This window comes from Ranitomeya variabilis, chromosome 5 (genome assembly GCF_051348905.1).
Source record: "Ranitomeya variabilis isolate aRanVar5 chromosome 5, aRanVar5.hap1, whole genome shotgun sequence".
Lineage (NCBI taxonomy): Eukaryota > Metazoa > Chordata > Amphibia > Anura > Dendrobatidae > Ranitomeya > Ranitomeya variabilis.
The window spans coordinates 127,673,892-127,697,484 of record NC_135236.1 but is presented as its reverse complement, the minus strand read 5'-3'; the positions used below and the strand labels follow the sequence as shown (position 1 = coordinate 127,697,484).

Genomic DNA, 23,593 nt, shown 5'->3' with positions numbered 1-23,593 from the left:
CAGCGGCACATGTTTTTCCTTCTGCTACTGGCAGACTCATGAGGTCGGGTAATGATGTGGGGGGCTCTGCTCCTTCGCACGTTCCTTACATCCCCACCTGACATGCGCCATATGCAGTATGTACTAGGGGAATGCTGTCATGTTCCCTTTCTCTACTGATCCCCACAAACCTGCTAACTATTATGCCTGTTAACCAACATCAGTCTTCCAGACATTTTGGTCAAAGAATAGAAATATTTTGTGGCATCAATCTCTTAAAGAGCAATTTGTAAAATGAGAAGAGATGCGGGTGAGACCTGATGGATGTTTGGCCACCATTGGTCTCCACATGTGGGCAGAGTTTTGGCCCAGCCATCTATGTGTATATAGCGAGAGAAACACTACAAATAATCTCCCACCACCGTTTGTACCGCAATAGGATCAGAAAAAATATCAACAGTGCGGTTTTAACACGTAACTTTTGCTAGTCAGTTCCTAAAAAGAGGTTCAACACCTGGGTGGAGGGAAATGCTGCCCGGTTACTCCTGATAGGGACTACATGTGCCATTCCCCTGATGTATCAAGGTGTTGGGGAGACGTGTCGGGAGGCACACAGGGGCAGTGCAGGGCTGGCTAGTTGACAGGGCTAGCTGTGGACTGCCCTGGTAAGGGTGGGAGTCTTGGGGTGCCAGGATCGGCCTGATAACAGGGACTGACAGGGTTAATACCAGGACTCCCATTCTGGAGACTGCAGAAGGAGAAGGAATACAATATCTGGTGAGATTGTTCCTGTTATTGCAACTCTCATTTTATATATGTGGCAAATAGCCAGCTGCTACACTTGCTTGCTATATGTGAACAAAATGTAAAGTTAGCCCTATTTGATTAATATTTTCTCCCAGACAGGGATTTGGGCTCTTTGTTTCCATAATCCTTTCATATGGTGTGACAAATGTTATAAATGTTTTATTCCCAAACAGGGTGTTGAACTATCTGCTACTTGTTTATTTTTTTTGTGTTGATCTCACGGTTTCGCATAACTTTTACTAGTCAGTTCCTTAAAAGAGTCTGTATAAAATTAAGTTTTAAAACCAGACTGTTGCTATTTTGTCCTGCCATCTATGTAGCCTTACATTAGCCCTTGTTGTCCTTTTAGAAGACTCTCTTCCCTTCAATATCTTTAACCCTTCCCTGTTGTGGACAATGTTGTCCTAACTTTTTCTTTTTTTGTGTGTGTGTGTGTGTGACAATTAGAGGTTTTGAATGACACCATTAATTTTGCCATATACAGTAATTTACCCAAACTATAGTGACCCCTCCCCCCCCTTATTACTCCACTATTGTTTCTTTGGTTTTGTTTTTATGATGATCAGGTATGTGGTAAAAATGACCTTGTGCCATGATTGTCTGTCTCACTACAATCACGGTGATGCCAATCTTTATACAGTAGTTTTTTATTTTTTACATTGTCATTTTCTGGGTCCCATAACTTTTTGTTTTTAAGTGGATGGATCTGTATGAGGTCTTGTTTATTGCATGGCGAGTTGATGTTTTTATTGATTTAATTTTGGGGTACATACATTGTTTTCATAGTGGGGGTTTTTTTAATTGCTTTTTTTTGGGGGGAGGTATGGGGACTGGAGAACGATATTTCTTGAGTTTCAATTTATTATTGACTTTACAGCGTTGCCATTACATGTTAGTTCAGTTTATATGTTGATCTGAATCTTACGGATGCAGCAATGATCATTTTCATCATTCATCAGAACCTGTATTTGATTGCTTGTTTTATATACTCCGTACCACTGTGTGGCATTATGTAGTTAAAATCACAATGGCTGGGCTTCACAGGAGTACCAACATGGCGGCAGCTGGGGACCTCAGTAATTCCCCGGCCTCTATGGCAACCCATCAGTACCCCGAAATCAGTATGCAACTGTGCGCCCCCAGGATCATTCCTCTTGAATGTCACAGTCAGAAGTTCACCGCACCATTCATGTAAAAGGGGAAAAGTGCTGACAAGGTCCTTTCATCTACTGATCCCTACTAAGTGGCCCGGTGTAGCTATTACAGCATTTGGGAAATTGCTCCACTATTTCCCCCCGAGTGTCGTGTTTGGTGTAATCGCCACCGTCTGTGAATTTCATGTATGATCCATGTTATATGCAAACTTGACATAAGTGTCGCTGACCTGTGACCTATGCGGAGGCTACAAGAAAAGCAATGAACACCATCACCCTCCTGCTAGAAAGGCTGAATATTTACATTTGTATTTGTAATTTCCTGCTGTAATTTGCTGTACAGCACAATAATCATTTTTTTTTCTCTCCCAGAGCTAAAGAATAAACTAGATGGAGTTAATAATTCATCTTCTAAAAAGGAAGCAGAGGTGAGTTCACTTGATGTGAATGATTTACCGAATGGCTCCGATTTTATTCCTCCATCCCCGAGAAGGTGTGCGCGCGCCTTGACAAGGTCAATATAAAGCGATTTCTCTCCTGGCTGCACATTGTAGGTAATACTCAGGAGTAATATTGCAATTATTAAACATGGCAATTACACTGAGTGATGCACATTGCGGCTGCACAATTCAGCTGCGTTGCCGGAGGGTGCATAAAATAAAAAGGAAACCTAAATAAAAATTGATAGAAAGCCACGAACAACAAGCGGGCCTGGGGGGAAATAGTTTCATGTCGAGGTCTATTGCTTGTAGACTGCTGAGGATTTACTCCTGAGGCTTGAAGGGTATCCAAACAGCCTCGATAAAATGATTTCCCAGTCACTCTGCTCCGCTCATGTATTATGTATAGCGCAGTCTCGCTGCACACATGATGGATGCGGACACTTAATTTCTTTCCGCCGTTCTTCATATGCACGGCTCTTAAACAGGTGACTAAGCCATTTAAGTGCTGAGTGGGCCTGTTAACGCTTGCAGTGCTGGACGTAGTCCAGTTAACCCCATTAAGAGCATAGCTATGGGTATTTACACATTATTGTCACGCGCTGCTGTCATTCATATCCTGTCTAGCGCTGGAGGGCTTGTTCCCGCTCTTAATTAATTAATCATACAATGGATGAATTGGTTACATTGTCACGGCTGAGCAAATGTTGCACGTTTGGTTTTTTTCACCACTACAAATTAGTAAGAAGATGCAGCCAGACCGGCAGCGAGGAGAGACACCTTGATTGACTAGTATCCAGCAGACCGATGATCAATCACACCAGTTTCTTTGTATTGTGGGAGCGGTGTGTGAGTGACTTGTGAGGCTGACGCTACTCCATTATTCTTTTCTAGAAAGTAAAGAGCGACACGGCCGCAGTGGACAGCTCCATCCAGTCTTTTATCACAGAACGCGGAGATTTGGACTTCGCAGAGATGTTGTGGTGTAAAATGAGGAGAAGTAGGTGATTTTTATTTTTTTTATATTCTTTATTTATTTTTGTGTGTAGATTTATACACTGCCTCATACACGCAGTGTATATTTTCAGAGTGAAAAGACGGGCCTCTCTTAGAATTGGCTTATTTTATACCCAATGGTAAAACTATGAAGGGATTCTACCATACAAATTTGGTGCCAGTTTTCTCATGGATGAAATATGTAAACTAGAGTATAGCTAAAATGTTCTTGGGACCCTGGACCGGTGGTCACGTTGCAAGACCAGCGCACTGCAAGCCTCCTACTACTTTGAGCATCCACGGTGCCTCTTTAGGTTAGTAGGTCCTGCAACGTTATGTTGTGGTGCGACATACACATGGTGCTGCGGGGGCGTGCTAATCAGAAGAGACGCAAAGTCTTCCGCGGGTAGTAGGAGGTTCGCAGTGCTCTGGTCGGTGACCACAGAGAAGTGTTACTGAGATGGACCTGGGTTTTACAACCAAATCATTAGGCTGTCCATTACTGTATTAGAATCATGGTGGATTCTTAGGCAATCAGTAGTTGTCTGAGCATAACCTTCCCCATCAAAGCTCTCTCTACTTTTTGGCGGGACCTACCCCACCTCGTTTATACTCATTACATACTTTGTATCAGTAAAGTAAAATCTGTTTTTGTTGTTTTGTTTAAAAGGACACAAGGTACATTTATCCTATGACACATTATAACTTGCCATAATGATTTAAAGGGATATTCTGATCCCCAAGATCCTATCCCAATATGTAGTAGGTGTAGTAACAATAATATTGGCAAATACCTCCAATTAGAAATGTAGCATAGTTCTTCTTATTCCCTATGTCGCTTATTCCATGTGCAGGGTATTGAAGTAGTTTAGGTATCCATGGTTATGATCACTAACAAACTAACTAACTATGAGTGGTAATAGCCATGGATACCTAAGCTACTGTAATGCCCTGCACATAGGGAAAGCCACATGGCAAATCAGAAGTACTTTACTACATTGCTAATTGGAGGTGTTTGCTAACATTGTTATTATTATTACACCTACTACATATTGGGATAGGATCTTAGAGATTGGAACACCTCTTTAAGGATACATTTGCCTGAAGCATGGTTTCCTGATTATTGTTTTAAGAACTGTTTTATTGATCAGCTAATTTGATTCATTTCTCTGTAGATCATACTATCTGTGTGTGTACCTTTTATTTGTAAGTTGGAAATGTGTTATAGCCATTTGACAATTGACAACTAGGTGTTACAAGTTGGTGGGCGTGTCCACACAGTCACTGTCCCAATCAGTGATGCTCATAAGGACACACCCCCTTGATTTGAGGAATGGTACCACCCACTTGCCATGTTGTTTAAACATCACTAATGGGCATAGCAGAGGAACAGCACTGACTTATGAGCAAGGATGCTGCAGAATTGTTATGACATGAGTAAACCTTTAACTTTTAGATTTCTGCATATGTAAATAAGGCTATTAATGGGTTACAGATATCACCTGTTGATCCTGGGCTATGATCTATCATCAGTGTTCTTATATTTGTTCTATAAAGGTGTATCTTCGTATCAAGATGTTCAAGACTGTTTCTCACTCGTCATACAATCGCTGAAGTATGGGGATGTGCACCCCTGGGTAAGATGACCAGCCCTACACAGTATGGGAAGCTTTCCCCATTGGATTACATTCGCTAACCATATCGGTGTGAAGTGGAGTTCAGATCTGGAGTGCCAGATTTTCAGGTTGTGTGCTCCTAAACTTTAGGCTAAATGGAAATAATTGTTCAATCTTGGATACTTTTTTTTTTTTTTTTTAATTGCAGCAAGTTGTAGATAACAGAATAAAGTATATGGACATAGAAAAGCCTCACAAATACAATTTATGCTCTATTTCCAAAGATGTATCTGCACATATTAAAGTCCTGTTCTAAACTAATCCTCATGGTTTGCATTCTACATCTTAGGGTATGTTCTCACAGTCAGTAAACGCTGCGGGTTGGACGTTGTGTACTTCTGCAGTGTCCAGATGTTACAGCACAGTGGATGGGATTTCAAGAAATCCCATATCCACCATGCGTGCACCTACGCCCGCGGATCACCAGCGGAGACGGACATGCGACGCGTCTTTCCAGACCACAGCATGTCAATTTGTCTTCCAGAGAAGCAAGCCTCCGCAAGATAAATTTTACCCGTCCAATGTTTTGGGCGCAGTGATTCCACACAGTTCAATGAACACATGCAGAATCACCTGCGTTCACAAGCCGGCAGCGCTTGGACGGAGCGGACATGTGCTGCAGCCAAAGCGCTGCCGATTACTGACCGTGCGAACGTACACTTACACTAATGACTTCTTATTATTGCCCTCTTTCACACAAAGGGCAGAATAAAGGAACCGCAATTTTTCACCAACGCATGAGGCTATTTGAATGTTCTTATTATTGCAAACATCTAGGTATTGTTCCCCACAGCCGATGACCAGGCAGAAGTTGGCACAGGCTACAGGAAGATGCACTTCTGATGTTGTGCCCATTTTCTCCATATGTCAGTGCCAACAGCTGTGCATTTTAGTAACGGACAGGATTGATATCAAAAACTTTCACATGTAAAGCCTCAAATGTCACCCTAAAAATAGAACTGATCCTTCTATCTTTTATATGGCCTATCACAGCCAATGAACAGGACATGGCGTTCTTTCTGAGGCAGAAAAAGACAATTTATTCCAATCTCAATCCCTTTAAAGTGATGACTGCAAACATTATATACAAGCCAGACCCTGGGACATTGTTCCCCCAACTCCAGTCCTCAAGACCTACCAACGGGTCATGTTTTCAGGATTTTCTTAGTATGGCCCAGGTGATATTTGCAGTACCTGCACAGACAACCATTCCATCACCTTGGCCAAACTAAGGAAATCCTAAAAACATGACCTGTTGGTGGCTCTTGAGGACCGGAGTTGGGGAACACTGCTCTAGGGGATGATTCCCTGTTCATTTTTCTCTGCTTACACCGTAGCAGCATTTTAGCTCTGTGTTTATTGGGGCACTCCGGTGATCTGTGACTTTGGCTTTGCTGCAATGTCTGCAGGGAGTTTGTGGTAGTCTTAGGCTTCTTTCACACTAGCGTCGGGCTCGGCCCGTCGCAGTGCGTCGGGCCGAGGTTACCGACGCTAGCAGTGAATGCGCCGCACAACGGGGGCAGCGGATACATTTTTCCAGCGCATCCGCTGCCCCATTGTAAGGTGGGGGCGGAGTTCCGGGCGCGCATGCGCGGTCTGAAAAAGCGGACCGTCGGCAGCAAAAAACGTTACATGTAACGTTTTTTGCTCCCGGCGGACCGCCACAACACGGCGCAACCGTCTCACGACGGTTGCAACGTGTGTCAATGCGTCGCTAATGTTAGTTTATGGGGCAAAAACGTATCCTGCAGACAACTTTGCAGGATGCGTTTTTTTTCCCCTAAATGACGCATTGCGACGTATTGAAAAAAACGCCAGTGTGAAAGTAGCCTAAGACGCACCTCTCTCAATAGCTGATGTTTAAAACCACACATTTATAACAAACTGGTAGGAAGTCAATGACATCCTAGAAGTCACTAGTGGCAAAAAGAGTGAGAGGTAAACATTAATTTATTTTTTACACTTACAATGAATAAAAAATAAGAGATAATATAAGTTTCTGCGGTTTTTATACTTGTATAGACTATAATGGAGTTTGCTTTTTCCTTTTGTCACGGGATAATTGTTTGCCCATACTAGATCCATCGTGGGAGCAGCAGCACACTGAGCAAGCTAATTCAGCAGTCCTACCACGGAAACATGCAAAGCATCTCCCTCTCAGGCCTCGCTCCCATCCGCATGCTGCTAGAGATTGGTTTGGACAAGATGAAAAAAGATTATATCAACTGCTTTATAGGTTCGCAGCTACTGAGATCTCCTACTGTGACATTATTCACTCATAATACGCCATTCATGGTGAAAATTAATATAGACCGGTTTACATATTTTTTACTATTTCATTTCGTTATGTTCCTCTTATTAGGGGTGAGAGAACATAAAGGCAGCACATATTTTATATACATATTTATTATACTGAATATCAGGCTGTAGAACATGTTGCCACCATATAATTATTATTGTATGTAATTATTTTTAATTACAAATGGTACTGTGCAAAAGTCTTAGGCAGGTGTGGAAAAGAATCTGCAACTTAAGGGTACGCTCAAACTAGCGTATAACACAGACAAGAGCTTGCTGATGTTTTATCGGATAGCAATCGGACCAATGTTATACTATAAGTAAACAATGGAAGTCAGGCCGCACCCTAGATAAATAATGTCTCTATGGACAACAGGGTGCCCGTCCACACCAGGGGATCCATCCCAGTATAAAGTCCAAATGCAAAAGAAGAAATGGACAGCACCACAGCAATTGTGACAGAACAGCTTACGTGTTTATTCTGCCATCTGCAACGTTTCGGTCCTGAGACCTTTATCAAGCATAGTGAAAAGACCATATAACCACCATTATATACCATCTGACCCAACCCATCAATTAACTAGTAACCAATGGGGTAGCCATGTGCAATTAGAAAAAAACGACATTAAATATAACAGACATATACACGGTAAAAAACAATAACCAATAACCAGCCCTCTGTATATACTAACTACTAACATAGTTCAACTAACTCTGATCGTTCTCTACTATTGAATTGCGCCCATAAATCCACATAAATATCCCCAGAGTCCATGGTGTAAACAACACCAATCGCACCAATCAGAGCATAGCATCAGTGATTGCCATAGCAGCATGGGAGTGTTCATAGCGGTAACAGTCCAATCAATTCTCCAGCTCTCGCATCATGTGACCGCCAACTCCCCAGCATGCAATGTTCAGCAGTCCACCAATCCAAGGAGTGATTTCTCGACGTGTCATCTCCAATGAGTACGCCCACTCATGTCCATCACTGTGCGCACGTCATCGGCTTACAGGAGTCTTATGCGCATGTCACAGATCCGAAATTACAACACCACACCAGGATCAAAGGTGCGCAGGACAGGAACGTTCATCGCCGCACACATATCCATGACATCATCGGTTTGCAGGAGTCTTGTGCGCATGTCGCAGATCCGATATAGCAGCAGCACAGAGAAAACAAAAATAAATCTGCCATAGGTGTGCATGACAGGAGCGCTCTCTCAGCATTCCTTCTCTCCAAGTCGCATTGGTGCGCAAAGAGCAGTCTGACCATATAAATAAAAAGCTCCCAATTGTATTCTTTCATTCCAGGTCCATATTGTGCAGCAAAACCAATCGGGTATTAATTCCCAGCCAGTCTCCCATGCTGGTACTTGCCCAGCCTCAAGCTGCTTAGCATTTGCGATCTGACGAGGGCAGGCACATTCAGCTTGGAGTGGCCATGAGAGTTAGTCAACTCCTGCACAAATATATCAAATTCAGGCTCACCAACATGGACCTGAAATAAAAGACAGCAGATGAAAAGGAAACAACCATCCTGAAATATTACCATTATAACCATGTCCATATTCACCCCCAGGAAGAAGCTCAAACGCGAAACGCGCGTCGGGGTTCGCGGACACAGCACGCCATTTGGTTGGGCACGTGCAATGGGAAGCACGGAACAGGTAATATGTGCAGGGGATGGGGCGCACCGCTCACCATGTCTAGTTAGATGGTACGGAGAGGAGACTTTTGAGATGCGGTGTATATTGTAGCCTAACCCCTAATGTGCCGATAAATATTATGGTTCGGTAATAGTCCGGTATTAGCACAATTCAATTGGGCTTGTGTGCAATAATTATGCAGTGTTAACATTTAGGAGACTGCATATGATTTGAATTTTCGGCAATTTGCTTTATTCCCAGTGTGCTTCCTGATGTGGGACGTAAAATAATATCCTGCTCTTGCTGACCGCTATAGGTTGTTGTATGAGGCATCTTTGTATATATATGTAGTAGTTTGGTTTGTATTTTTAAATTATTTATAATAATAAAAGTATTTTAAAATTATCTGTATGGCACTTCTTGGATCACGGTAACATACATATGTGGTCTTGATGTGATATAATATGTTAGTAGTTAGTATATACAGAGGGCTGGTTATTGGTTATTGTTTTTTACCGTGTATATGTCTGTTATATTTAATGTCGTTTTTTTCTAATTGCACATGGCTACCCCATTGGTTACTAGTTAATTGATGGGCTGGGTCAGATGGTATATAATGGTGGTTATATGGTCTTTTCACTATGCTTGATAAAGGTCTCAGGACCGAAACGTTGCAGATGGCAGAATAAACACGTAAGCTGTTCTGTCACAATTGCTGTGGTGCTGTCCGTTTCTTCTTTTGCAATGTTATACTATGGGGCAGTGCAGATCTGCAGCATGCTGCGAGTGCATCCGATCGGACCACGTACACACATACAAGTTTATGGGCGTGTGTAAACATTGGCCTGCACTCGGATGTCATCAGAGAATGGAGAAATTAAGTGCTGTCTTCTCTTCAACTGTCATCTGATTCTCATGCGAGAGAATCAGATCACATTACGGTGACACTCGGCTCAAACAGTTTAAGCTGAGTGTCAGCATTATCGGCCCGATTCTCTTGCATGAAAGAATCTACGCTAATGTGAGCGAGTCCTTAGAATGCTTTAAAAAAAAAAAGTCTTAATAGTTGAATTTCTATCAATGAACAAAATCAAAGTGAATGAAGAAAAGAGACATTAATATTTGGTGTGACCGCCATTTGCCTTCAAAACCGCACCAAAGCCTCAATTCTTCTAGCTACACTTGTATTTGCACACCGTTTTTTAGGGCACTCGTCAAGGTTGTTCCAAACATCTTGGATAACTAACCACAGATCTGTAGATGTCGCTTGTCCAAATCCTTCTATCTCTTCATGTAATCCTGAATTCAGCATTCTGACAGTGTCTCCAATGCTGCTGTTTCTCATGGCGGCTTCTTCCCATTCCCCGAGACACGCAAACAAACTTGGTGGGGGAGCCTGCATACTCCTGTACCCACAATGTACTTTCCAGGTCATACCCCCTCCCCCTTAGTTCCATCACTCCCATTCCCTTCTGTTGAGGTCCGCACCATCAGGCTCTTCCATCTCCTTTCCCTCAGAGTAACGTTTGTATACAGTCCCCCAGGCTCACCCTCCCACTTCCTTGACCGCTTTTTTGCCTGACTGCCGCACTTCATGTCCTCTGAATTACCAACCCTTATCATAGAAGACTTCAACATCCCCATAAACAGCTCCACCTCCCCATCTGCATCCCATCTTCTATCTCTAACCACTTCTCTTGGCCTCTTGCAGCTCTTAACCTCTGAGACGCACAAAGACGGTACCACAGTTAATCTAGTCTTTGTCTGGCTCTGTTCAATCTCCTACCTAGATAACTCGCCTCTTCACCTTCTCTTTCATGCTCACAAACCCTCACCCACCCCAGCACACTCCTACCTACCACACATTAAAAAATCTACAAGCTGTTAACCCTCATACACTTTCAGACTCCCTACACTCATCACTGTCCCCAATCTCCTCTTTTTCCTGTTCTGATCTGGCTGTACATCACTATAGTGACACTCTCAGAAGCACCCTGGACCAAGTAGCGCCCCTCACCAAGCACAGAGTAAAACAGTCCTGATTCACATTGCAAACTCTACTTCTCCAGCGATTCTCTAGAAGTGCTGAATGCCTATGGAGGAAAACTTGCACACCAAAAAAAATTCATCCACTACAAATTTATGTTAAGAACCTACAACTCTGCGCTTCACCTCGCCAAACAGACCTACTACACCACCCTGATCTCCTCACTATCTAACAACCCAAAAAAACTTTTCAACACCTCTCACTCTCTCCTCAGTCCAAAAGCACTGGCCCCTATCACTGACATTTGTGCTGATGACCTGGCCTCACACTTTACAGAGAAAATAGAGAATATCCATCAGGAAATCCGCTCTCAGCCACCAGGTGCCGTGACTACCATCCCTCCCCACATCTCCTCTGGCTTTCCACATTTGATCCTGTCACAGAAGAAGTATCCAGGCTCCTCTCTTCCTCTTGTCCTACTACATGCACTGGTGACCCCAGTTCCTCACATCTCCTCCAGTCATCACTACTCGCCTAACTAAAATCTTCAATCTCTCCCTCCCCTCTGGTATTTTCCCCTCCTCCTTCAAACACTATCTTTACTCCATTATTAAAAAAAAACACTCTCTCGACCCATCCTGCACCAATAACTACTGACAGGTCTCAAACCCCTCCCTTTGTCTCTAAAATCTTGGACCTGGTCTACTCCCGCCTTACCCATTACCTCTCTACTCACTCCCTCCTAGATCCATCACAGTCCGGTTTCCGCCCCCTACATTCTACACAAACTGCACTCATCAAAGTGACCAACGAACTTTTGTCAACAAAATGTAACGGTGACCATTCTCTGCTCATTCTTCTCGACCTCTCTACTGTTGATCACCATTTTCTACTATCTATGCTCCAATCAATAGGCATTAAGGACACTCCTCTCTCCGGGTTCTCTTCCTATCTTTCTGACCGCTCCTTCAGTGTATCAATCACTCACTCCACTTCTTCTCCTCTTCCTCTCACTATTGGGGTCCTTCAGGGCTCAATCCTTTGCCCTCTTCTCTCTCTACACGGCCCCAATTGGACAGATCATCAACAGATTTGGCTTTCAGTACCATCTCTATGATGATTACACATCACTATACACGTCATCCCCTGACATTACCCCTGCTGTACTACAGAACACCAGTGACTGTATGTTCAGAGTTTCCAACATCATGTCCGCTCTCTATCTGAAACTCAACCTTTCCAAAACTGAACTTCTTCTGCTCCCGTGATCTACTGACCTACCTAAAACTGACAGCTCCGTCTCCGTGGGTGGCACCACAGTAATGCCTAGGCAGCAGGTGCGCTGTCTGGGTGTTATGTTTGACACTAATATTTCCTTCACCTCCCATATACAATCTCTTGCCCACTCGTGCCGCTTACACCTAAAGAACATCTCTAGAATCCGCCCCTTTCTCACCATGAAAACCGCAAAGACCCTCACTGTTGCCCTGTTGCACTCCCGCCTTGACTTATGCAATTCTCTGTGAATTGGCCTCTCCCTCACTCGACTTTCTCCTCTCCAGTCCATCCTTAATAGCTTCTAGGGTAACCTATCTGGCTATTCGTTACTCGGACGCCTCCACTCTGTTCCAGTCATTGCACTGGCTGTCTATACATTATAGGAGCCAATTTAAACTGCATGTTTTTATCCCTAAAGCTCTCCACAGTGCGGCACCCCCTACAGCTCCTTCCTCATTTGTGTTTATCGGCCTTCGCACTCGTGACGCTCCACAAGCGACTTTCGACTAACATCCGCACTAATCCGTACCTCCCACTCCCGACTTCTAGATTTATCCTGAGTTGCGCCAATACTCTGGAATTCTCTACCCCAAGAAATCAGGACTAACCACAACTTATACAGTTTTAGGGGCTCCCTAAAAACACATCTGTTTAGAGCAGCCTATCACGTTCCCTAATTGAAGTCCTTTTATACAGGTGGTTCTCAAAAAATTTGAAATATCATCAAAAAGTTAATTTATTTCAGTTCTGCAATATAAAAAGTGAATCTCATATATTATATAGAGTCAGTGCTAACAGAGTGATCTATTTCAAGTGTTTATTTCTGTTAATGTTGATGATTATGGCTTACAGCCAATGAAAATCCAAAAGTCATTATCTCAGTAAATTAGAATACTTTATAACACCAGCTTGAAAAAATGATTTTAAAATCCGAAATGTTGGCTTACGGAAATGTATGTTCAATAAATGCACTCAGTACTTGGTCGGGGCTCCTTTGGCATCAATTACTGCATCAATATGGCGTGGCATGGAGGCGATCAGCCTGTGGCACTGCTGAGGTGTTATGGAAGCCCAGGTTGCTTTGATAGCAGCATTCAGCTCGTCTGCATTGTTGGGTCTGGTGTCTCTCATCTTCCTCTTGACAATACCCCATAGATTCTCTAAGGGGTTAAGGTCAGGCAAGTTTGCTCACCAATCAAGCACAGTGATACTGTTGTTTTTAAAACAGGACTTGGCACCTGTCCACACTGCCAAAAGTACCAAGTCCTGCTGGAGAATGAAATTTCCATCTCCAATAAGCTTATAGGCAGAGGGAAGCCTGAAGTGCTCTAAAATTTCCTGGTAGACGGCTGCGCTGACTTTGGTCTTGATAAAACACACGGGACCTACACCAGCAGATGACATGGCTCCCCAAACCATCACTGATTGTGGATACTTCACACTAGAAGTGCTGCCAGCAGCGGATCTTGATGGTTTGCCCAAGTGCATTTAGCGTGACAGAACCTTCCTCAGACAACGGTTAATAATTGAATTGTTAGCCGCCAAGGTGTGTAAGGGCGAGGATTTCTGCATGTGGCATTCATACTCTATAGTGTATAAATTGAGATGTTTTGATTATTTTGTTTACATTTTTTATATTTGCATATCATTAATATGTCTGTTAATGTTGTGATTTCTATAATTCCATGCCTTTTCCTTCTTTGTGTTGCAATTTTCAATGTTGAGGAGTGTATTTTTTTTTCAATTAATAATTGTAGTAATTTGTATGGTGGCAGCGATTTTCTACAGCCTTTTTTTGTTGTTTGTAAAGTAGGACTGGATATATTCTGAGGGGTCTGCCCAAACTAAAGGGTTTGCTCATATACATACAGTTGAGGTTTGTCACCATTGTCTGATATGCCACCACATTTTAGCATTCGTGAAGGTCACCATGGCTGGTTGCCCACCAGTCACACATTTGTGGCAATTCCTAGCAAGTGGTCAGGTGAATGCAATTTGGGGCACTCCACAGGGTTCCCACTGAACACTAGTGGGATGGGTGTTAGATTCGCAGAGGAATAAAAAGCTTTAAATTAACTGCAAAATTCTGCATGAATTTAAGATATTCAGGGTTATGTAGAAAATCTGTATATTATGGCTCAGCCCTACTAACTAAACCCTTTAGTTTTCCTGGCTGTGAGCCCAGAAATGTATGGCAGCCACATATCAATCTCTATTGCAATATGAAAGTAATAGAAGAGTTAAGAATAATAGATAACTAGGGATGAGCAAACGTGCACTCGGATAAGGTGTTATCTGAGCATGCTTGGGTGCGAAGTGTCTTCGGCGTGCTCGAATAATATGTTCGAATCTCCGTGCCTACATGTCTGTTTGTTAGGCAATCCCTGCATGTGTTGTGGCCGTTGAACATCTGCGAGACATGGAGCCGCGGGGACTTGAACTTATTATTAGGTCATGCCGAATTCCTCTGCACCCGAGTATGGTCGGATAATACCTTATCCAAGGACGTTCACTCATCACTAATGATAACCATAATAGAATTTGTTAGCAGCAGTAAACCTGCTTGTTGAGTTTCCATGTAGGAACAGATACTACAAAATAGGAACTTGGATGCAAATGTGAGGGTGATCTCTTAAAGTGAGATCAATATGATTGCTTGTATCTGACCAAATATAAGCTGAGTGCTAGCTTAGAGGCCCAGAATGTATCAGATTCACAAAGACGATACACACACAGCCTCTCTCAGCGATGGCTTACTCACAACTGCTTTATTCTGAACAAAGGAACATACTGAACACAGGAAATGGGGGAGGTCGCACAACTTCAGAATAGTTAGTATCACTCTGGTTCATTCCAAGCTTCATTTTCAAATATGGTGTATTCCCGTGCCTTCACTCCTGCATTCCAAAGATTCCTTCCAAGACCGTTTCAAGGATCTCCAAGACAGTTTCAAAAACACAATCGCCATCTTGCTACATTATATCTGAACTGACTTATATAAGGTTTAATAATTGATTTCATTAGACATTTTCTCCTTCACACAAAGATGGTGGACTAACAGCTCACTTGTCTTCACAGGTCGAGAACTTGCAACATTTAATTACCTGGTAAGTTAACAAGATAATATCACTGGTTTTCGATTTTAACATGAAGCTTGTTACCAGTTTCTTCACTTTCCTTACTTATAAGAACTTAACTTTTTTTTTCTCAACATCCAAGTAGATCTTCCTTGTCATGACTTTAAAATATCTAATAAGTATTACTGCACTGATGTTACTGCTAGCTCAAAGCTGGATAAATGCCTTGAGCAACTAATCAGATCCCTGCTTTTAGATGTTATGGTGGTGGAAGCTGCACTTTGATTAGTTGCTTATACCACAATCTGCATTTTTTTCCTCTAATTCTATGACATACAAAAGACCTGTTAGAATCCCGTTCTTTCTGTTTCCCAGGATTACTTCATCAGCACCTCAGTGGATCTGCAGGAGCAGGTGCACCGTGTCCGGAAGCTGCACCACATGCTGGAGGTGGTCGTAAACTGTAATGCCTTCCTGAGCCTGGAGCACGAGAACCTCTTTCCACTCACACAGTGAGTCATTACTAGACGTATAGTAAAGTCCTAGGCAATCTTATCTAAAAACGCAATCATTTATGTATCTGATCTTCTAAAGTAAGGCTGTGTTCACACGTTGCAGATTATTCGCGGTTTTTTCGCGTTTTTTCCCTATAAAAACGCTATAAAACCGCAAATAATCTGCTTATATTATGCATCCTATCATTTTTAATGAATTCTGCACTTTTTGTACACATGATGCGTTTTTTTCCGCGGTAAAAACGCATCGCGGTAAAAAACGCAGCATGTTCATTAACCCCTTCATGACCCAGCCTATTTTGGCCTTAATGACCTTGCCGTTTTTTGCAATTCTGACCAGTGTCCCTTTATGAGGTAATAACTCAGGAACGCTTCAACGGATCCTAGCGATTCTGTGATTGTTTTTTCGTGACATATTGGGCTTCATGTTAGTGGTAAATTTAGGTCGATAATTTCTGAGTTTATTTGTGAAAAAAACGGAAATTTGGCAAAAAATTTGAAAATTTCGCAATTTTCACATTTTGAATTTTTATTCTGTTAAACCAGAGAGTTATGTGACACAAAATAGTTAATAAATAACGTTTCCCACATGTCTACTTTACATCAGCACAATTTTGGAAACAATTTTTTTTTTTGCTAGGAAGTTATAAGGGTTAAAATTTGACCAGTGATTTCTCATTTTTACAACAAAATTTACAAAACCATTTTTTTTAGGGACCACCTCACATTTGAAGTCATTTTGAGGGTTCTATATGGCTGAAAATACCCAAAAGTGACACCATTCTAAAAACTGCACCCCTCAAGGTGCTCAAAACCACATTCAAGAAGTTTATTAACCCTTCAGGTGTTTCACAGCAGCAGAAGCAACATGGAAGTAAAAAATGAACATTTAACTTTTTAGTCACAAAAATGATCTTTTAGCAACAATTTTTTTATTTTCCCAGCGGTAAAAGGAGAAACTGGACCACGGACATTGTTGTCCAATTTGTCCTGAGTACGCTGATACCTCATATGTGGGGGGTAAACCACTGTTTGGGTGCACGGCAGGGCTCGGAAGGGAAGGAGCGCCATTTGACTTTTTGAATGAAAAATTGGCTCCAATCTTTAGCGGACACCATGTCACGTTTGGAGAGCCCCCGTGTGCCTAAACATTGGAGCTCCCCCACAAGTGACCCCATTTTGGAAACTAGACCCCCCAAGGAACTTATCTAGAAGCATAGTGAGCACTTTAAACCCCCAGGTGCTTCACAAATTGATCCGTAAAAATGAAAAAGTACTTTTTTTTCACAAAAAAATTATTTTAGTCTCAATTTTTTCATTTTCACATGGGCAACAGGATAAAATGGATCCTAAATATTGTTGGGCAATTTCTCCTGAGTACACCAATACCTCACATGTGGGGGTAAACCACTGTTTGGGCACATGGTAAGGCTCGGAAGGGAAGGAGCGCCATTTGACTTTTTGAATGAAAAATTATCTCCATCGTTAGCGGACACCATGTCGCGTTTGGAAACCCCCTGTGTGCCTAAACATTGGAGCTCCTCCACAAGTGACCCCATTTTGGAAACTAGACCCCCCAAGGAACTCATCTAGAGGCATAGTGAGCACTTTAAACCCCCAGGTGCTTCACAAATTGATCCGCAAAAATGAAAAAGTACTTTTTTTTCACACAAAATTTCTTTTAGCCTCAATTCTTTCATTTTCACATGGGCAACAGGATAAAATGGATCCTAAAATTTGTTGGACAATTTCTCCTGAGTATGCCGATACCTCATATGTGGGGGTAAACCACTTTTTAGGTGCATGGCAAGGCTCGGAAGGGGAGGCGTGCCATTTGACTTTTTGAATGGAAAATTAGCTCCAATCGTTAGCGGACACCATGTCGCGTTTGGAGAGCCCCTGTGTGCCTAAACATTGGAGCTCCCCTACAAGTGACCCCATTTTGGAAACTAGACCCCCCAAGGAACTAATCTAGATGCATAGTGAGCACTTATAACCCCCAGGTGCTTCACAGAAGTTTATAACGCAGAGCCGTGAAAATAAAAAAATAATTTTTCTTTCCTCAAAAATGATTTTTAGCCCAGAATTTTTTATTTTCCCAAGGGTAATAGGAGAAATTGGACCCCAAATTTTGTTGTCCAGTTTGTCCTGAGTACGGTGATACCCCATATGTGGGGGTAAACCACTGTTTGGGCGCACGGCAGGGCTCGGAAGGGAAGGCACGCCATTTGGCTTTTTGAATGGAAAATTAGCTCCAATCATTAGCGGACACCATGTCGCGTTTGGAGAGCCCCTGTGTGCCTAAACATTGGAGCTCCCGCACAAGTGACCCCATTTTGGAAACTAGACCTCCCAAGGAACTAATCTAGATGTGTGGTGAGCACTTTGAACCCCCAAGTGCTTCACAGAAGTTTATAACGCAGAGCCGTGAAAATAAAAAATGTGTTTCCTTTCCTCAAAAATATTTTTTAGCCCAGAATTTTTTTATTTTTGCAAGAGTAACAGGAGAAATTGGACCCCAAAAGTTGTTGTCCAGTTTCTCCTGAGTACGCTGATACCCCATATGTGGGGGTAAACCACTGTTTTGGCGCACGTCGGGGTTCGGAAGGGAAGTAGTGACGTTTTGAAATGCAGACTTTGATGGAATGCTCTGCGGGCATCAGGTTGCGTTTGCAGAGCCCCTGATGTGCCTAAACAGTAGGAACTGCCCACAATTGACTCAATTTTGGAAACTAGACCCCCAAGGGAACTTATCTAGATGTGTGGTGAGCACTTTGAACCCCCAAATGCTTCACAGAAGTTTATAACGCAGAGCCGTGAAAATAATAAATGTGTTTCCTTTCCTCAAAAATATTTTTTTAGCCCAGAATTTTTTATTTTTGCAAGAGTAACAGGAGAAATTGGACCCCAAAAGTTGTTGTCCAGTTTCTCCTGAGTACGCTGATACCCCATATGTGGGGGTAAACCACTGTTTGGGCACATGCCGGGGCTCGGAAGGGAAGTAGTGACGTTTTGGAATGCAGACTTTGATGGAATGGTCTGCGGGCATCATGTTACGTTTGCAGAGCCCCTGATATGCCTAAACAGTAGAAACCCCCCACAAGTGACCCCATTTTGGAAACTAGACCCCCCAAGGAACTTATCTAGATGTGTGGTGAGCACGTTCAACCCCCAAGTGCTTCACAGAAGTTTACAACGCAGAGCCGTGAAAATAAAAAATCATTTTTCTTTCCTCAAAAAAGATGTTTTAGCAAGCAATTTTTTATTTTCACAAGGGTAACAGGAGAATTTGGACCCCAATATTTGTTGCCCAGTTTGTTGTGAGTATGCTGATACCCCATATGTGGGGGTAAACCACTGTTTGGGCGCACGTCAGGGCTCGGAAGGGAAGTAGTGACATTTGAAATGCAGACTTTGATGGAATGGTCTGCGGGCGTCACATTGCATTTGCAGAGCCCCTGATGTGCCTAAACAGTAGAAACACCCCACAAGTGACCCCATTTTGGAAACTAGACCCCCGAAGGAACTTATCTAGATGTGTGGTGAGCACTTTCAACCCCCAAGTGCTTCACAGAAGTTTATAACGCAGAGCCGTGAAAATAAAAAATAATTGTTCTTTCCTCAAAAATTATGTTTTAGCAAGTAATTTTTTATTTTTGCAAGGGTAACAGGAGAAATTGGACCCCAACAGTTGTTGCCCAGTTTGTCCTGAGTACGCTGGTACCCCAAATGTGGGGGTAAACCACTGTTTGGGCGCACGTCGGGGCTTGGAAGGGAGGGAGCACCATTTGACTTTTTGAATGCAAGATTGGCTGGAATCAATGGTGGCGCCATGTTGCGTTTGGAGACCCCTGATGTGCCTAAACAGTGGAAACCCCTCAATTCTAACTTCAACACTAACCCCAACACACCCCTAATCCTAATCCCATCTGTAGCGATAACCCTAATCACAACCCTAACCACAACACACCCCTAACCACAACCCTAACCGCAACACACCCGTAACCCTAATTCCAACCCTAATCCTAACCCTAATCCCAACCGTAGCCCTAATCCCAACCCTAACCACAACTGTAACCCCAACACACCCCTAACCCTATCCGTAACCCTAACCACAAGCCTAATCTTAACCCTATTTCAAACCCTAGCCCTAATTCCAACCCTAACTCTAATTCCAACCCTAACCCTAAGGCTATGTGCCCACGTTGCGGATTCGTGTGAGATTTTTCCGCACGATTTTTGAAAAATCTGCAGGTAAAAGGCACTGCGTTTTACCTGCGGATTTACAGCAGATTTCCAGTGTTTTTTTGTGCGGATTTCACCTGCGGATTCCTATTGAGGAACAGGTGTAAAACGCTGCGGAATCCGCACAAAGAATTGACATGCTGCGGAAAATACAACGCAGCGTTTCTGCACGGAATTTTCCGCACCATGGGCACAGCGGATTTGGTTTTCCTTAGGTGTACATGGTACTGTAAACCTGATGGAAAACTGCTTCGAATTCGCAGCGGCCAATCCGCTGCGGATCCGCGGCCAATCCGCTGCCGATCCGCGGCCAATCCGCTGCGGATCCGCGGCCAATCCGCTGCCGATCCGCTGCGGATCCGCGGCCGATCCGCTGCGGATCCGCTGTCAATCCGCTGCGGATCCGCGGCCAATCCGCTGCGGATCCGCTGCCAATCCGCTGCGGATCCGCTGCGGATCCGCGGCCGATCCGCTGCGGATCTGCTGCCGATCCGCGGCCGATCCGCTGCGGATCCGCTGCGGATCCGCGGCCGATCCGCTGCCAATCCGCTGCCGATCCGCTGCGGATCCGCTGCCGATCCGCTCTATGTGCACATGCCATAACCCTAACCCTACCCGTAACCCTAACCCTACCCCTAACCCTACCCCTAGTTCTAACCCTAGTTCTAACCCTAACCCTAGTGGAAAAAAAAAAAAATTCTTTATTTTATTATTGTCCCTATGGGGGTGATAAAGGGGGGGGGTTTATTTATTTTTTTTTTTTATTTTGATCGCTGTGATAGAACCTACCACAGCGATCAAAATGTACCTGTAAGGAATCTGCCGACTGGCAGATTCGGCGGGCGCACTGCGCATGCGCCCGCCATTTTCCAAGATGGCGGCGCCCAGCGAGGAGACGGCCGGACACCGGGAGGATCGGTAAGTATGAAGGGGTGGTGGGGGGGTGGATCGGAGCACGGGGGGGGGGGGAACGGAGCACAGGGGGGGTGGGTCTGAGCAAGGAGGGAGCGGACAGGAGGACGGGGGAGCCGGCAGGCGGACGGAGGGGACCGGACCCCATAACGGAGGACGGGGGGGGCGATCGGTGGGGGGGGGGGCACTTCAGTATTTCCAGCCATGGCCGATGATATTGCAGCATCGGCCATGGCTGGATTGTAATATTTCACCAGTTTTTTAGGTGAAATATTACAAATCGCTCTGATTGGCAGTTTCACTTTCAACAGCCAATCAGAGCGATCGTAGCCACGGGGGGGGTGAAGCCACCCCCCCTGGGCTGAAGTACCACTCCCCCTCTCCCTGCAGATCGGGTAAAATAGGAGTTAACCCCTTCACCCGATCTGCAGGGACGCGATCATTCCATGACGCCACATAGGCGTCATGGGTCGGATTGGCACGGGTTTTCATGACGCCTACGTGGCGTCATGGGTCGGGAAGGGGTTAATTTTGCGGTTTTTTTGCGGATTTCCCACTTAAAATGCATTGGGAAGTGTCTGGGAAAAACCGCGGCAAAAACGCGTCAAAACCGCGGCAAATTCGCGGCAAAAACGCACGCGGATTTCTTGCAGAAAATGTCCGGAATTCTCCAGAATTTTCTGCAAGAAATCCTGAACGTGTGCACATAGCCTAAAGCATAATTCAGCAGAAGTTAATATTTAACTTGCTATTGTCAGGTTAACTTTTTTTTCTCTACTTTGTGTTACCTTCAAAGATTGTTTCAGATTTTCTCTTGTGTCAGTGTCTCTCCCAGTAATATAGGCTGTATATGAGGTCTGTGTGTTTATCTAGGGTGCTGCTGTGTCCATTTACTCCTATATGGCCTCATTTCCACATATCTGAAGCTTGTTTTCTCCCCCCTTTGCATGTTCTGCAGATCTTTGCAACACCCTCTCCATATCTTTGCTGCTCTATTTAAAGGGAACCTGTCACCCCCAAAATCGAAGGTGAGCTAAACCCACCAGCATCAGGGGCTTATCTACAGCATTCTGGAATGCTGTAGATAAGCCCCCGATGTAACCTGAAAGATGAGAAAAAGAGGTTAGATTACTTACCCAGGGGCGGTCCTGGTCCGGTTCTGGTCCTATGGATGTCGTGGTCCGGGGCCTCCCATCTTCTGTAGATAAGCCCCTGATGCTGGTGGGCTTAGCTCACCTTCGATTTTGGGGGTGACAGGTTCCCTTTAACATAGAGGAGGGACTGGGTTGAGAGCCAACTCTGTTAAATTTGTAACATTTTTGCAAAGTACTCAGCTAGATAAAGGACTAACATACACTGCAGGAGCAAATGGTAAAGTTTTAATGGAGGCTATTTACAACGTTGCTTAACCATGCATTTAGGAAGCAAACAAAAACAACAGTAGAATGAGCCCCACATTTAAGATTTTAAAAAAACCTTTGTCAATTTCCCGCTGCTCCAGTCTCCTCATGGTGTTTTCAGATCCGCTGCACATCTCAGTACAGCGGGTGCGGGTGTCTGCAGCACTGAGATGTCAAACACAGAGGGGAAATTACACTGTCGCTCTCTCATTTATGACTTGCTTTCAACTGTATCTGCATCTAGGATGCTGATATTGGCAAGTGTGATACCTGGTGGGTGACCCGCCCTGCATCGTGGGCCAAATATACTGTGGACCCGCCTGGCATCGTGGGTCGGGTATACTAGCATAGTAACATAGTTATTAAGGTTGAAGAAAGACTTTAAGTCCATCTTGTTCAACCCATAGCCTAACCTAACATGCCCTAACATGTTGATCCAGAGGAAGGCAAAAAAAAACCATGTGGCAAACAGTAAGCTCCACATTGGGGAAAAAAATTCCTTCCCGACTCCACATACGGCAATCAGACTAGTTCCCTGGATCAACACCCTATCAAGGAATCTAGTGTATATACCCTGTAACATTATACTTTTCAAGAAAGGCATCCAGTCCCCTCTTAAATTTAAGTAATGAATCACTCATTACAACATCATACGGCAGAGAGTTCCATAGTCTCACTGCTCTTACAGTAAAGAATCTGCGTCTGTTATTATGCTTAAACCTTCTTTCCTCCAGATGTAGAGGATGCCCCCTTGTCCCTGTCTCAGGTCTATGATTAAAAAGATCATCAGAAAGGTCTTTGTACTGTCCCCTCATATATTTATACATTAACATAAGATTACCCCTTAGTCTTCGTTTTTCCAAACTAAATAGCCCCAAGTGTAATAACCTATCTTGGTATTGCAGACCCCCCAGTCCTCTAATAACCTTGGTCGCTCTTCTCTGCACCCGCTCCAGTTCAGCTACGTCTTTCTTATACACCGGAGACCAGAACTGTGCACAGTATTCTAAGTGTGGTCGAACTAGTGACTTGTATAGAGGTAAAATTATGTTCTCCTCATGAGCATCTATGCCTCTTTTAACCCCTTCATGACCCAGCCTATTTTGACCTTAATGACCTGGCCGTTTTTTGCAATTCTGACCAGTGTCCCTTTATGAGGTAATAACTCCGGAACACTTCA

The 23,593-nt window shown here is 43.8% G+C and overlaps 1 protein-coding gene across 3 annotated transcripts in view; it reads left to right on the top strand.

Annotated features, from left to right (window-relative positions):
* Window positions 1-23,593, top strand: part of ZWILCH (zwilch kinetochore protein) — a 132,317-nt gene that overhangs the window by 80,214 nt on the left and 28,510 nt on the right. For all 3 annotated transcript variants that reach the window (XM_077263259.1, XM_077263261.1, XM_077263260.1), the window contains exons 10-15: window positions 2,313-2,368; window positions 3,275-3,380; window positions 4,934-5,013; window positions 7,132-7,288; window positions 15,343-15,371; window positions 15,717-15,853. In XM_077263259.1, coding sequence (XP_077119374.1) covers window positions 2,313-2,368; window positions 3,275-3,380; window positions 4,934-5,013; window positions 7,132-7,288; window positions 15,343-15,371; window positions 15,717-15,853 — 565 coding nt within the window. The remainder of the gene's footprint in view (window positions 1-2,312; window positions 2,369-3,274; window positions 3,381-4,933; window positions 5,014-7,131; window positions 7,289-15,342; window positions 15,372-15,716; window positions 15,854-23,593) is intronic.